Source organism: Plecotus auritus, assembly GCF_963455305.1.
Source record: "Plecotus auritus genome assembly, chromosome: 2".
NCBI lineage: Eukaryota > Metazoa > Chordata > Mammalia > Chiroptera > Vespertilionidae > Plecotus > Plecotus auritus.
This window is the reverse complement of record NC_137771.1, coordinates 5,628,668-5,643,812: the sequence shown is the minus strand read 5'-3', so window position 1 is coordinate 5,643,812 and position 15,145 is coordinate 5,628,668. Positions and strand designations below refer to the sequence as shown.

The following is a 15,145-nucleotide window of genomic DNA, read 5'->3' as shown; positions in this document are numbered from 1 at the left end:
CTGTGCAAACTAAACCCAATTTTAAAAACGTGTTTCTTAAAAAGATTCCATTGCAGTTTCTGTTCTACAAGGGGAACAATCACCCTCCTATTTTCTTTCCTTTCCTTTTTTTTTTTTTTTGCACGCAGGTCCTGCAATTTCATATCTTCTCAATGCAGCATAAAATCAGAACGGTGTAGCTTTAAGCGATGCACACTCGGTAACAAGGGAAGCAGTGAGCCTGCTGCTTCCAGGCCCTGCCGCGGGTCCTGGGGTCACACGCTGAGTCAGACAGCTGCACGCCTGTTCCTAGGGCACCTACGTTCCAGAAGAGATGCTCAAAAAGGACTGCATACAGCAGAGCTCTGGGGGAAAGAAGCCGAGGATGGGGAGCAGAGCGGGGCGGGACGTGTGCGTGTTTTATACGTCTAATACAACAGGGTCAGGGACAGAGTCTGGTAAGATGGCATTTACACACAGACCTGAGGGAGTTGGGCAGCCGGCCAAGTGCGAAGGCCTACGGCAGGGGGAGATGTGCTGAGTGAGTTCAAGAGCAGGATGGAGTGTACAAGCTGGAGGAGGGAGGCGGGAGGCGTGGGGGGGGGGGTGTGTGTTGTATGTGCGCATTTGTGCACGTGTGTGCACGCGAGCTGCGCGGTCTTGCAGGCCAGGGTGAGAGGCTTTGGGTTTTAGTCTAAGTGAGGAGGGAAGTCACTGGAAGGTTTTGGGACTGACGGAGAAGAATGATCTCTTTTAGACTATTTCCGTGTTTTATCTCCAAGTAGTGATGGCCAGCACAAATCAGAATAAACGTCCATTTTCACTATCTTGTCATTTTTCTCTTCCTGTTCAGAGGCTCATGACTTTCAAGATTTGATCTGCTTCATTGCAATATCTAAGCAGTAAAAAAACAAAAACCGGAATATTTCTTTCTAGTCATCCACTTCCTAGGAAACAATGAGAAAAACTTTCCTCGGAATAACTCCTACGTTATCTTTATCACAAGACAATTCTCTCACCTCACGCATTTCCACTCCTGGGAGAAGTGGTTCCTTATAATTCACACAGCTCTCCCCACTACATGACACTGCAGAAGGAATGGTCCTACCTCCTTAAATTAACCCTGAGCACCGCCACTCTAAGCAATGAAGATAGGAACATAGGAACGTATGTCCAGACTACTTCCAAAAAGATTTGCATGACATCGACTCCACGGGACACCCGGAGGGGGCCGGATATAAGCCCTGCCGATTCCTTCCTCACCTTAATCTTACAGGTAAGAAGTGGGTGTTCAAATCTTCCTTCAAAGGAAGTAAAACTCTGAGATGATCAACCAGAGAGGGGAAAAGGAAAAAACCATTTGCTGAGTGCTTCATTAACAAGGTCTGGCTGCTTCTTCCTGATTCTGGCCCTACCAGCATTCTCAAGTTCCTCTCTATCTGTTTAATCAGCTATGTCTTTTTACCCATCCTTTTATATTCTTTTTGATGTCTATTCGGAACCTATAAATCTGGATAGATCCGACTTCATTTTGACAGCCAGCAAAGGGCGTGCCTGCTGACTGGGATGGGATTCTGTAATTACAGAGTCAAATGTTCTTGCGCAGAACAGAGTAGATGCTCTTGGCAGCAAAAGAACCAGTAAGGAACGAGAACAACACAGCCCTATTGGACGAAGATGGACACGCCAGAGGCAGCCCGGGGGCTCTGACCCAGACTCTGCACGGCCTCGTCACGTGACTCGCCTCCCTCCCGATGGCCCAGTTCTCACAGTGAGGAAGGAGGGCTGCTGGGCGGATTAGGGTGGTAATGAGTGCAGCACTGACAGTGGCTGGCACGTGATGCTCAGTGAGTATGCGCAGCTATTATTACACAACCCCCGAGTTTTACTTCTCCTGGTAGCTGTAGGATCTAGATCTGAGACAAGGCTGCGATGTTGTAAGTCCAGAAAGACAGGTGTTAGTGACAGCAGCACACCATCTGATATCTTTGTTAGAGAAAGCTGGAATTAAATAGGCCAGGGAGAGGGAATTCTCCCACAGATAATTCACAAACAGCTAACAAAACACTTAGCATGCATGGAAATTGATTCCTAACAAGGATACCTGCTGCATAATTATGATCATGCAACAGAATTTTCCTACAAGAAAAAGGCACCTTTCCGGCTGGGAAATTTACTCGAGAAAGAGCGGTATAATGTTCAAGCTAACACAAACATCCACCTTCCTGAGTCAGCAGTCAACCTTGGGCGACGTTCCTCTCTCTGTATATACTCAGTCCTCTGCACACTGTCAGAGGTAATGAAGTGTGCCTACTCCTACTGCCGGCTCTATTGATAGCCTGGGGTTATTTCTGAACAGTGTTGGGCACAGATACCAACTCAGCCCAGAGGAAACTTCAATTTAAGAGCAAAATGGTAAGACAATGAGTCAGAGTGTTAGAAAGACGGGGCTATTGAATTTTCTTTTTCAAAGTCACCTGGACAACCTAAGTAGCCTTCTTCAGGAGTGAACCCTCAGCGATATTACTGAACTGAGTTTGGCCGCTGCTGCCATTCCAAAGGCCGTCTAAACAAGCAGGAGCTAGCCCAGCGGGTTTGGCTCAGGGGTTGAGGGTCGGCTCAGGAACCAAGAGGTCATGGTCAGGGCACATGCCTAGATTATAGGCTTGATCCCCAGTACGGGCCTTGCAGGAGGCAGCTGTTCAATGATGTTCCTCTCATTGATGTTTCTATCTCTCTATCCCTCTCCCTTCCTCTCTCTCTAAATATCAATGAAAACGTATTTTTTTTAAAAAATAAACAAGCAGAGTCTAGCTTCACTGAGGTCAGGGAGGCGCTCGGTGAAAGCAAGGTTAGACATGAAAGCAGATTCACAATTACACTGGAAGTATGACCCCGTATGCTCACCAACCGATTGCCCAGACTGAGCCAGGGCGGCACACACGCAAGCGCGCACACGCACACACGCCAGCACCTCTGCCATTCCTAAAGAGCAGTCATCCATGCAGCTGAACGCAGGAAAACATGCCTCACAGAGCACATGTGCTACATCTGCTAGCTCACAAGAATATCCTCGCAACAGGTTAAGTGAAGGGTTCTTCATGTGTAGAGCTTAGGGTGGGTGAAGTTAACGGTGACTCATCTCTACTCTGTTATTCACGTTTTTGACAAATGATGGTATGTAACTTTTCTTCAAACTTACCAGGCAACAACTATGGACATTTCCTATGTGCCCTTTACCCCACGAGAGGGTCCGAGCATTTCAGTACATGCAACTGCTCACATCTTCACTCTCCAGTGGGCGCGCCTGACCCTATGCTGCTGGGATTCAAAGCACCCTGCCCAGGGCTTACGGAAGTTAGTTCCTAAGCACCTATGCACATGCAGGGGTAAAACTCCATTCCTGATACCTGGACCCAAACTGGACACAAGAAAACTCATCACCACCACCAACACCTTCATCATCACCATCATCTTCTTCTTCTTCATCATCATCACTACTGTCCCCAGAAAGCGCGAGGAAGAGGAAGGAGAAAGGACTGCCGTACATACTACCACAACAAAAGCAGAAAAGGTGATCAGGAGCAAAGGAAAAACAAGAGGGACAAAGCGTTTGCTGTCCGGTTAATGACATCTTATGCCGGAAGTTTTCTCTACTGACATGCAGGCAAGTAATTCACCTGAGCTCCAGAGGTGCACAGGGACCTGTGAGAGGGGCCCTGGGTAATGGAATTCTGGGACCACCTCTGTCTAGGAGCTGGAATCAGAGTCCAGGCACGAACGCTGGCCCAGGCCAGTGACCAGCGCTAAGGGACACCAGGCCCAGCTCTGCCCCACCACCGCTTGGTCTGACTTTATTTCAGCTGTAACTGTCAATAGTAGAAAAGTCACAAAGTGGTTCTGTGATCCCCAACTCTCCAATCCAAACTGCCTACAGTCTCTGAAATTCATCTCTAATGAGGAGTGACATGTGAATTGAACTTTAAAAACTAAGTTACTTTTTCTTCCTTACATTTTTTTTTTTTTTTTTTTTGCAGGACAGAGAACAGGGAAGGGGGAGGTAGGGAACAAAGGTGCCCACAACAGAGCCACCGTGCTTTCTGGTGTTACCAAAGCCGGGCAGAAGCATGCAGTCAGGGCACGAGCCTGCCGAACTAGTCAGACACACGGTTAGTAACCCAAACAGAAAACCCACGTAGCTGCGGTCAGTGTCACACAGCAGTCCTTCCAAACGTGTTAGCCTGTTTCCCTGCACTGCACACACGGCGCCGGCTCTCCTGCTGCATAAATACCTAGGAGAGGTCCTTAGGGAGGAGGGGCGTCTGCTCAGGGCACTGGGTGAGGCGGGCAGGAAAGCTGGCCCCGCGCTGGTGGCCCTCTGTCGGGAAGAGCTGGCCGGCACTGCTTGAGGGCTACTAGCGAGGGCGGGGAGGCTCGGTGAGCTAGACAGAACGGAGATGCCTGGGGACCTCGGGGTAGGAGAGATGGACGTCCCCCCGGGGTGGGTGACAGTGTAGGGGCGATACCGCGGCGATGGCGATGGCGGCTGGCTGCCCGCCGCAGTCCCGGGGGCCGAGCCATGAGCACTGAGGGAGATGGAAGGCACAGCCACGTGGCTGGCTGGCCCAGAGGGGGAGGCAAAAGGCAGGCTCATCGCCGGCACAGAGCTCCAGAAGCTCGCGCTGGGAGCGGGGCTAGAGTCATAGAGGCTGGATTAGGGGAGAAGAGGAGGGAAGAAGAGAAAATGAAAGAAACACTTGAGATAAATAATTAAAATGGAAAATATCAAGCTTTTAAAGAACAGTATAGTCACACTTCCCATCACTACGCATTCAAGTACACAAATCTTTCAGACACCTAAATAAGAATCACCTATTGGCTGTAAAGGTCTAGAAGTTACACTATTTTAAAGCCCTCTTGCCAGAGAATAATGTAAAATATTTATTTCTAAATTTTAATTTACCAAAAGGCAAACCATGGAAAGCCAGAGCGACCCATCTGCAAAGGACAGCACCTCCTGCAGTGACCAAACCAGGCCCCAAACAGGACCCTGCGGTGACCTACAGGCACAGGCCCCCAAAGAACGCTCACAGCTCCTACCCACTGGTGGCCGTCTCACGACCACTCCAACGTGCAGAAAGAGCCACACTGACCTAGACAAAGAGCTGGCGCCGAAGGAGCCCACGCTGCAGAACATGGGGCTCGTTCCGGGGCCCGAGCCAGTATTTAGTGTGAGATTTCTGTCGGGGGACCGAGCTGCCGCGGCAATTGGCTGTGATGTGGCTGTCAGGCTGGCGAATGGGTTTTCATCTCGAGTCTGAGTGGACATCATTAGCACTTCCATTAAAATCTGGCCAATCAAGTCCTTAAAATCAGAGAACACTGTTGGAAAGGCAGAATAAAAGGGAGGTTACACGTGGTTCTTCAAATACAGTCTTTGAAAAAGCCAAAGGGAACCAGAGGTGCAGTGTGGTGCCCCGGCCTGGACTGGACCTGGAACAGGAAAGAGACATTAGTGGAGAAATGGAGAAATCCAAATCAGGTCTGAAGTGCAGTTAACAGGAATGTCTTGGTTTTGACAAGTCTACTGTGGCTATGTAAGATGTTAACGTTGGGGGAACTGGGGGAAGTGTATGCAGAAACTCCCTATACCAGCCGTGGGCAAACTACGGCCCGCGGGCCGGATCCGGCCCGTTCGGCTGTTCTATCCGGCCCGCAGAGCCGAAAGAGCGGAGGGTTCTCTTGCTCTCCCCTCCGCTCCTTTACTTTGAATTTATATTAGTTCACACAAACACTCCATCCATGCTTTGGTTCCGGCCCTCCGGTCCAGTTTAAGAACCCATTGTGGCCCTCAAGTCAAAAAGTTTGCCCACCCCTGCCCTATACTCTCTAACACTGTTCTAGAAATCTAGAATTATTCCAAAATACAAACCTCATTAAAAAAAAATTATTAGAGTGCAGTCAATGAGTTACTGCTGACATGTATTAACTGTAAAAAAGTTACTCCCAACTAGAGGTTAGTTTATCACACTAGAAATGCACTGGGTTAATATCTGTTCTCCTGTATGTTTTACACACAGTAAAACTATCAAGCACGAAGTTCAAAGTATTTTATGAAGGGTCTGATTTCTAGTCACCGGCTGGCTTTTTGGAGCAGATTCCCACTGCTTAGCTTCCTTCTCACTCTCTGCAGCTCCCAACTGCTTTCCTGTATGTAGGTCTTTACATACATTTTAAACATCACTACATAAATAACAGTTCTGACGCAGGCAAGGCTTATCTGATTTAGTTATTAAAAATTATAGCCCAGCTGGTGTGGCTCAGCAGTTGAGCATCAACCCAGGAACCAAGAGGCCATGGGTTCGATTACCGGTCAGGGCATATGCCCAGGTTGTGGGCTCGATCCCCAGTGTGGGACTTGCAGGAAGCAGCCGATCAATGATTCTCTTTCATCACTGATGTTTCTATCCCTCTCCCTTCCCCTCTAAAATCAATAAAAATAAAATGCATCTAATGAGGGATTAAGTGCAAGGCACCCTTCTTGGCACTGGGAATGCATCAAACCTGCCAGCAGCATTGCTGTGATGTGCAAGAGAACACCCTTGCCCACCTCCCCTACCTCTTCTGTATTCCAAATGGCTGCCATGCTGAGTTTTATTACTTCGTTATAAGTGTGGTGTAGGGCAGCTTCTTAAAATAGAATACTGGGAACACAGCAAAATATCAATATGTCCAATCTTGCTAAGCAACTGAATTCAGCAGATTTACTCCACTGTCCACAAAGGCTGGGAGGACCTTAAGGCAGGTACAGGCCATACAGAGCGCCTCTCGCAGGGTCCCTGGAGACTACCCAGAATGCTCCTGCTTTGTGAGAGGTGCTAATGCTCTAAGCATCTTCTTTTTACAAAGGAAAAAACGTCAACCCTGAGACAATGGACACTATTAACTTATTTATGTAGTTTTCTTTCAGAGAATCGTAAAAGTAAAAAATAAATGTATTGAGAAGATCAGTGGAAATTGGCCAGACATCAGTGCCCTCACCAAGAAGTACCCCCGTATTCAAAACCCCCACCCAGAGCAGGACAGAGTGACGCGATAGCAGGGAAGGGCAAGACCTCACGTTCTCATTTTCCCTTAGGGACAGTACCCTGCAATAGGACAGCTGAGCTGGAGTCCTACCTTCTTTTGGGTTCTGCTTAAATTGCGCAGAGAGAGAAGAAAGAAAGATGACATCTCTGTCCCGGTCCTTCCAGGAGACACGAAAGATCTTACAGACCAGCTGTAAGGCCTGCTCTTCAGACACTTCAGAACCCGACGACGGCTCCTTGTGAGGAAAGATTTGGGGGTTAATTTCAAGTGGTGGGAGGTCCGAGTTAGACTTCAATAGAAATACACAATCCTGACCTAATTCCTTTCAGAAATGCACAGAACTACTCACCCACTGATTCAGAGAAAGATAAACCTATCACTATGATTTTAGAGCTACACCTTTTACAACACTAAAGAACTATACAAAATAAAGCATCACACTACTTACACTCCAACGTCTAACGATCATCAACACGTGTTGCTGAACACTAATAACTTACTGAACAGAAAGTGACACAATTACCTACACCAGTTCTACACCACACCAAAAAGAGCAAAAAACCCACAACACCTTTCTTCTAAATATAGAAACTGAACTCAGGTAATAACAGAATATGAAGACCTCATGTTTTCAAGAAGTTTGTTCTTGCTACTGGGTCCCACATACTAGTACTGTCTCAATTTCCAGGCATTTTCCTTGGAATAGTCCCAAAGACGTGATGATGTACTTGCTTAAGCCCAACACCAACAGAAAACATTCAAATTAGCTCTGAATGAATTCCTATTACAAACCAAATTTCCTGTTGGAAACATGGGCCTGAAACAAAGATAAGGGAAGCATTTTATCAGTTAAAAGGACTGAGGTAGGCCAGCTGGCGTGGCTCAGTGGCTGAGTGCCGACCTATGAACTAGGAGGTCAAGGTTGATTCTGGTCAGGGCACATGCCTGGGCTTCGGGCTTGATTCCCCAATGGGGGAGTGCAGGAGGCAACCCATCAATGATTCTCTCTCATCATTGATGTTTCTCTCTCTCCCTCTCCCTTCCTCTCTGAAATCAATAAAAATATTTATTTTTTTAAAAGTCTGAGCTATACTTCCATTAGTAAGGGCAGGCGGGGCTACCCACTTTTCCTCAAAATAAAAAACCAATCACCTGACCAGGACCTGCTGACTGGGTGGCCCACTCTAACAGACTCCGCAGATACAAGACGTGAGCGCTGTTTCCCTGTGCCGTGTCACCTGTACTACCAACAGAAGCAAGGCTTCCTCTTACCAACCTTGTCGCTGAGGCTCCTTTTTTCTCTTCGATCATTTTCATCCACTTCCATATTTTCAATTCCTGAATCCACATCCACCTGGGACATGCTTTAAGTACAAAAGACAAATAAGTCTTTTACCTTTCATAAATCCACCCAATGTCCCAGCCTCTGGCTGAGGAAATTTTTAAATATCAATCAAATCAGTCAGGAAAGCGAAATAATAAAGGTTCGTCCTTTTTTTTCCTATTAATTCTTTAAAGAGCTCTCTTCATATAGTAAGATATAAACATTCTATCATAATTTTAATATTTTTCCCAAGTTGTCATTTTCTTAGGCTCACTTTCAAAAAAATAGAACGTATTTTCTACACATATTATGGTAAGCTATATACAATCATTCAGAGCCTGATTATAAAATCTTGTTAAGAATATATAGTATTTTCCCCCACATTAAATAAGTAAGTGTCCCAGGATCACTTATTGACAAGACCATCATTTTTCCACTAATATGAAGTCACCTGTTCATATGTCCTATTATGTAGTATATGTGTGGGCCTGTTTCTGGACACTGGTTTCTATTCCATTAGACAATCTGTTTGTCCCTGAGCCAATACCACGCTATCTTGCTAACACTTCACACTGAGTCTTAACACCTGCTGGGTCAACGTCTCCACCTGGTTCTTCTACTTCAGCCGAGTCTTGACCATTCCTGGCCCTTTGCTTTTGCACACATAACTAAGAATGAGCTTGCCAGGTTCCTTAAATATTCTGTTAGGATTTTGACTAGAATTTCACTGACTCCAGAGATCAAAGTGAGGAGAAATGGCATCATTCTGTTACTGAGTCTACCTATGGTCTCTCTCTCCAAGTATTTAGGCTTTCATTAAGGTCTTTCGATAAACTTTTATAATTTTCTCCACAAGTCTTTCACTTCTTTTGCTCAATTTTTACCTATGTACCATATATTTTTTAATGAAATTATGAATGGTACCTTTTTAAAAATTAAGTTTTCTCCTTTTTTGTTGTTGCTAGTACACAGCAATGTAACTGATTTTGGAGATAGATCTATTTTAAGCCACTTTCCTTAGGCGTAGGGCTCACTAGGTAGATAACCATTTTATCTTTGAATAATAAGTGTTTTGTTTCTTCCACTCCAATCCCTACTTGCTCACTACCCGGGGTAGGATCCCCAGGGTGAAGAGCAGCAGAAATAACAGCCATTCTTGTTCTTGTTACTGCTTCTAAAAAGAATGTTTCTAACTCCTCACTACTGAAAACGAGAGCGCTGTGATTTTCTGGTAGATGTTCTTTATATTAGTCAGAATAAGATAGGCTATGCTGTGGTAACACATATACTCTGAAATCTTAGAGGCTTAACACTATTAAGGGTTTATTTCTTGCTTACGCCAAGTCTGGTGAGAGTGAAGCATCCTTACTTCATCTTTAATCTATGCCATCTGCAATACTCAGCCTCCCAGGTCACTGGAGCAAGAGAAGAGAGGGACGGAGGAGGAACATCGGCTCAACTGCCTTTCCTAAAAGTGACACATGTCACTTCCACTCACAGTCTATGGGACAGAACTAGTCACTTGACCCCAATCTAGCTGCAAAGGAGACTGGAAATGCAGGGGACGATATGATTATTTTGTTAACTCTATCTCTGCTACTGTCGGTTTAAGGACGCACCTTTCTGTACCCTGTTTGTTAAAATTTTTATCATCAATTGTGTTGAAGTTTAGCAAAATTTGCAATGGCTTCTCTCTTTTATAATATGGTGAATAATATTTATAGATTTTGTAACATTAAAGCACCCTTGGATTCCTGACATAAACTGAAGTTGATCATATTATATTGTATTAAATCTTATCACATTAAGCTATAAAATTATATGAGCAGGGTTCTTTTGTTGAAAATTTTAAAATACTGATTCAATTTATTTCATGTGTTTTTTTTATTATTATTCAGGTCTTCTCTTTTTTATTCAATTTTGGGAGAAATATGTTTTTCTAGGAATTTGATTTTTATCCAATTTTTCAAATTTATTTGCATTTGCATATTTACGTTTTTCATGGAATTCCCCCTTTCAATAACAAACATTACTGAGTGCCCATTCTATGTAGGGCTTGTGCTTGGTGTCTGAAATGTCAATGAACAAAAAAGACCAAAAAAAATTTTTTTTTAAATAAATAAATCACTGTGTCATGGAGCATACATTCCATCTAGAGATCAAAAGAGAATAAACAGCCTGGCCTCTTGGTGGCTCAGTGGTTGAACGTCTACCTATGAACCAGGAGTCATGGTTCATTTCCTGGTCAGGACACATGCCAGGGTTTACGTGCTCCATCCCCAGTAGGGGGTGTGCAGGAAGCAGCTGATCAATGATTCTCTCTCATCATTGATGATTCTATCTCTCTCCTTCGCCCTCTCCCTTCTTCTCTGAAATCAATAAAAAAACATTTTTTTAAAAAAGAGAATAAACAATAAACATAAATAAGCAAAGCACATAGTATAATAAGAGCTATGGAAAAATTAAAGAAAAAGGAACAGGGAAAAGGCAACTGAGAGTGCAGGGCTTTCTGCTTGAAATGGGGTGAGCCTCACCGAGAAATGCCAGATGAGCAAAAATATGAAAGAGCTTAACCCCACACATGCCCAGGGGAAGAGCATTCCAAACAACGGGTGCTTAGTCCCAATATTTACTTGTATTCTTTCTTTCCTTTTTAATATGTTATAGCTTTATACAGTATCTTCTTCTAGGGACCACTTTAGCTGCAACATGCAGATCATGACTTATAATATCTGTTACTGTTCAGTCCCACATACTTTCATTATGATTTCTTCTTTAACCTGTATAGAAAAGCATACCCCATTTCTAAAATTTACAAATGTCTTAAGGTTTTTTTAAAGAAGTTTTTTTGCCCTAGCTGGTTTGGCTCAGTGGATAGAAGGTTGGCCTGCGGATCTAAGGGTCCTGGGTGTGATTCCAGTCAAGGGCACATGCCCAGGTTGCGGGCTGGATCCCTGGTAGGGGGCGTGCAGGAGGCAGCTGATCAATGAGTCTCTTTCATCATTGATGTTTCTATCTCTCGCTCCCTTCCTCTCTGAAATCAATAAAAATATACTTATAAAATAAATAAATAAGTTTTCCCCCCCTATATTAATTATCAAACCTAATGCTAGTGAGAAAACATGACCTGTATGATTCTGACTCTTGAAACGTTTTGGTCAGTGAGTATTAGGAAAACAATGTGCGTTCTCCAACTGTACAGTGCAAAGTTCTGTATCTTTCCACTGGATCAAGCTTGCCAGCTGCGTTGTTTAATTTGTCCATATGCTTCCTCATATTCATTCTCTTTACTCTATTGATAAATGATTTATTGTTAAAACACTCCCACTATGACTGTGTCAGTTTCTCCTAGTTCTGTCAATATTTGCTTTATTGCATATTGCTGTTATATTACTAAATATATAGCCTTTCATAACTGTTCAATCCCACACGTAAACAAACCATTTGTCTTTATATAGTGCTTACTTCTAGTAATACTTTGTGCCTTAAAGTCTACTTCATTAATATGCTTACCCCAAGTTTCTTTTGTTTACTTTGTTTTGTTTGCCTGGTATACCTTTTTTTCTTTTAACCTTATTTCTCTAACCTAATATTTCAGATATTCCTTTTACAAACAGGGATAAAGCTGGGTTCTGTTTTGTTTTCAATACAACCTATTCCTTTTCACTGTGATTTGCTGTAATTGCTGACATATTTTCATTTCTTTTGACCATCTTATTTTGTGCTATTTGTCTCTTTTTAGAAACTTGTTTCTTCCTTCCCTTTCTTTGAATTGACTTAACTCCACCCTCCCACCTCCTCACCACGGTTCCATACTTTCCTTTTACTGGTTTGGAAGATATACTCTATTTCCATTCTATTAGTGGCTACCCTTGAAATTTAATCAAGTATTCTTAACTCAAAATCTAGAAGTTGGCCAGTATCTTAAAAAAAAAAAAAAGTTGGCCAGTACCTTTGCCCCTTTCTCAAGTATACAAGGACTTTAGATCTTGCCTGGGTCAATGACTTCCCCCCTCCCCCCCGCCTCAGCCCCCGCTTACGGCTGACCTACTGCTGGCCAGCTAAATGTAGACCTATCTGATTTTTCTACACTGTTATTATTGCTTTATACCATCAGTGTTTATTATTTTCTTCACTCATCCTTCCTTCTTGCATGTCAGACATTATTCCTGAGATCATTTTCTTTCTTAACTACATCTGTTAAAAATGTTAGGGGGCCCTAGCTGGTTTGGCTTAGTGGATAGAGCATCAGCCTGTGGACTGAAGAGTCCCGTGTTTGATTCCAGTCAAGGGCATATGCCCCGGTTGTGGGCTCAATTCCCAGTAGGGGACATGCAGGAGGCAGCCGATCAATAATTCTCTTTCATCATTGATGTTTCTATCTCTCCCTCTACCTTCCTCTCTGAAATCAATAAAATATATTTAAAAAAAATAAGTTGGGGGTCTTTTAATGGCAGGCCATCAGGTTGTTTTGTTGTTTTTAATCTATAAGTGTCTTTATTTCACCCTTGCTCTTGAAAGATCGTTCCACGAAGGTACACAATTTCCAGTAGACTTCCTGTCAGCATGCAATGCTGTTACTCCAACATCCTCTGGCTGCCGTCATTGAGACATCCAATAGTTGTTCTTTTTTTTTTTTTTTTAAATATATTTTTATTGATATTTTACAGAGAGGAAGGGAGAGGGATAGAGAGCTAGAAACATCGATGAGAGAGAAACATCGATCAGCTGCCTCCTGCACACCCCCCACTGGGGATATGCCCGCAACCAAGGTACGTGCCCTTGACCGGAATCGAACCCGGGACCCTTCAGTCCACAGGCCGACGCTCTATCCACTGAGCCAAACCGGTTTCGGCAACAGTTGTTCTTTTGTAGATAATCTCTCTCTGACTACTTATAGGTCTTGGTCTTTGGTATTCTGCAATTTTACTAAGAGATGTCTAGATAGAATTTGCTTTTTGTTTAACCTGTTTGTGAGTTGCTGGGCTTCCTGAATCTGGAGATTCTTATCATTTATCAACTCTAGAGAAATTCTCAGCCATTTATCTTTTTTTTTTTTCATTTGCAATTAACATTCAATATTATTTTACATTTCAGCCATTTATTTTTTGATAATGGCTTCCAAACCAGTGGAGGGCATGCAGGAGGCAGCCAATCAATAATTCTCTTTCATCATTGATGTGTCTCTCTCTCCCTCTCCCTTCCTCTCTGAAATCAATAAAAATATATTTAAAAAAAGGAAATTCATGTATTCAAAGCAAAGGTAATAAGAACAAAATTGTTTTTACTCTGTGGGGTCAACTTGACATTTTCCCTGAAAGTGCCGACCTTCCTGAATTCTTACCCAATGTGTGTGATCTCTGATCTGGTTCCTCACGCCCAACCCCACCCAACTACTGAAGCTCTATTCTAGTACGTCTCATCCTTTTTCATATCATAACACACAGAGAATACAGTATTTGTCTGGCCTACTGACATAAACAGAGGGGGCAGATGAGGGCACTGGAAATGGGTCTGGGAGTTGGGGTGGGTGTCTGGCTGGCCCAAGGAATAAAGAAATCAACGCCTCAGCCACTCTACCACCTGGTCATGGCGCACTTACAGCACAGGGAGCCCTGACCTTACAGAGCTCTCAGACAGCGTGGCTCAGTTGGATCAGTCCACTTACTGAGCTCCATCCACATTTTAACTTTTCACTGATCAGTAAAATTTCCAAGAAATATTTAGGGACTGACAGATGATGCCAACTTTGTGTTTATACAGACATTAAAAAACTAAAAACATTTCTCACCATCTACACCATTATTTCACAAAAGACATTTCAACACCAAAAACATAAAAAGGTGTAAAGAACACTTCGGAATAATACAAAGACCATTAAGTTTAATAAATTTAGCTCTAATTTGCTATGGGCTGGCATGGATCTCTGGGCTGGCATCTGAGACTAAAGACTAGAGACTGAATTGAATGGATCTTTCTCTTTCCATAAACACACTTCATTGGGAAATCGGCTCACTTTACCTTTTCTCACAAGAGACACCATCAATATCCATGCTCTGGGAACGTGAGAGAGACTGCGACTGCGTTTCAAGGCTATTGGAGGGCGAGCTGCTGAGAGAGCTGACTCCTTCACTGCTCTGGCTTCGATGGGCTACTCCTAGTCAGAAAAAGACATGAACGATTAAGTCTCACGGGAAATAACAGTAAAACCATTTGTAATGACAACAGTAAGTATACACAATTGGTATTCATACCATTTTGACAGTCAGCAATCGAAGAATCTATAATAATAAAAGCGTAATATGCAAATCAACAGAATGGCCCAACAGCAGAACGACCATGTGGATGACCTTCCGGATGGAGCCAGAGCAGGTGGCTGTCAGGGCCGAGGCAGCTGCCGGGGCTGCGAGGGCCAAGCCCCTTGCATGTATTTTGTGCATCGGGCCTCTAGTTTCCGACAGAAGATTACACTAAATGCAAAGGTAGTATTAAAATCATAGGAACATTAACAATTAGTCATAACTTATAAATATACATCGTATGAGGTCAGTAACAGAGCTATATCTAATATCTAAAACTGATTCCTCATCACCTTCTGTTTCACCAACTTAAACTATGATCCTGCAATACAAACTAGCCTCCATCACAGGCCAGGAAAATCCTTGAAATGTACCAAAAATAAGGTACATTAATGAAGGGATATAGAGACATGCAGATGGAGAGGTGTGATAAAGCAAATATACTAAAATGTTA

At 43.6% G+C, this 15,145-nt stretch overlaps 1 protein-coding gene across 3 annotated transcripts in view; it reads right to left on the bottom strand.

Moving 5' to 3' along the window:
- UBE4B (ubiquitination factor E4B) overlaps positions 1-15,145 on the bottom strand; it is a 98,318-nt gene that overhangs the window by 42,257 nt on the left and 40,916 nt on the right. Inside the window, exons 3-8 of one of the 3 annotated variants that reach the window (XM_080658480.1) lie at positions 14,414-14,549; positions 8,345-8,432; positions 7,159-7,303; positions 5,133-5,361; positions 4,272-4,688; positions 3,390-3,530 (exon numbers count right to left, since the gene is read on the bottom strand). In XM_080658480.1, coding sequence (XP_080514606.1) covers positions 3,390-3,530; positions 4,272-4,688; positions 5,133-5,361; positions 7,159-7,303; positions 8,345-8,432; positions 14,414-14,549 — 1,156 coding nt within the window. Of the gene's footprint in view, positions 1-3,389; positions 3,531-4,271; positions 4,689-5,132; positions 5,362-7,158; positions 7,304-8,344; positions 8,433-9,730; positions 9,808-14,413; positions 14,550-15,145 lie in introns of those variants that run through there. The other 2 variants (XM_080658479.1, XM_080658478.1) reach the window with 2 other exon arrangements.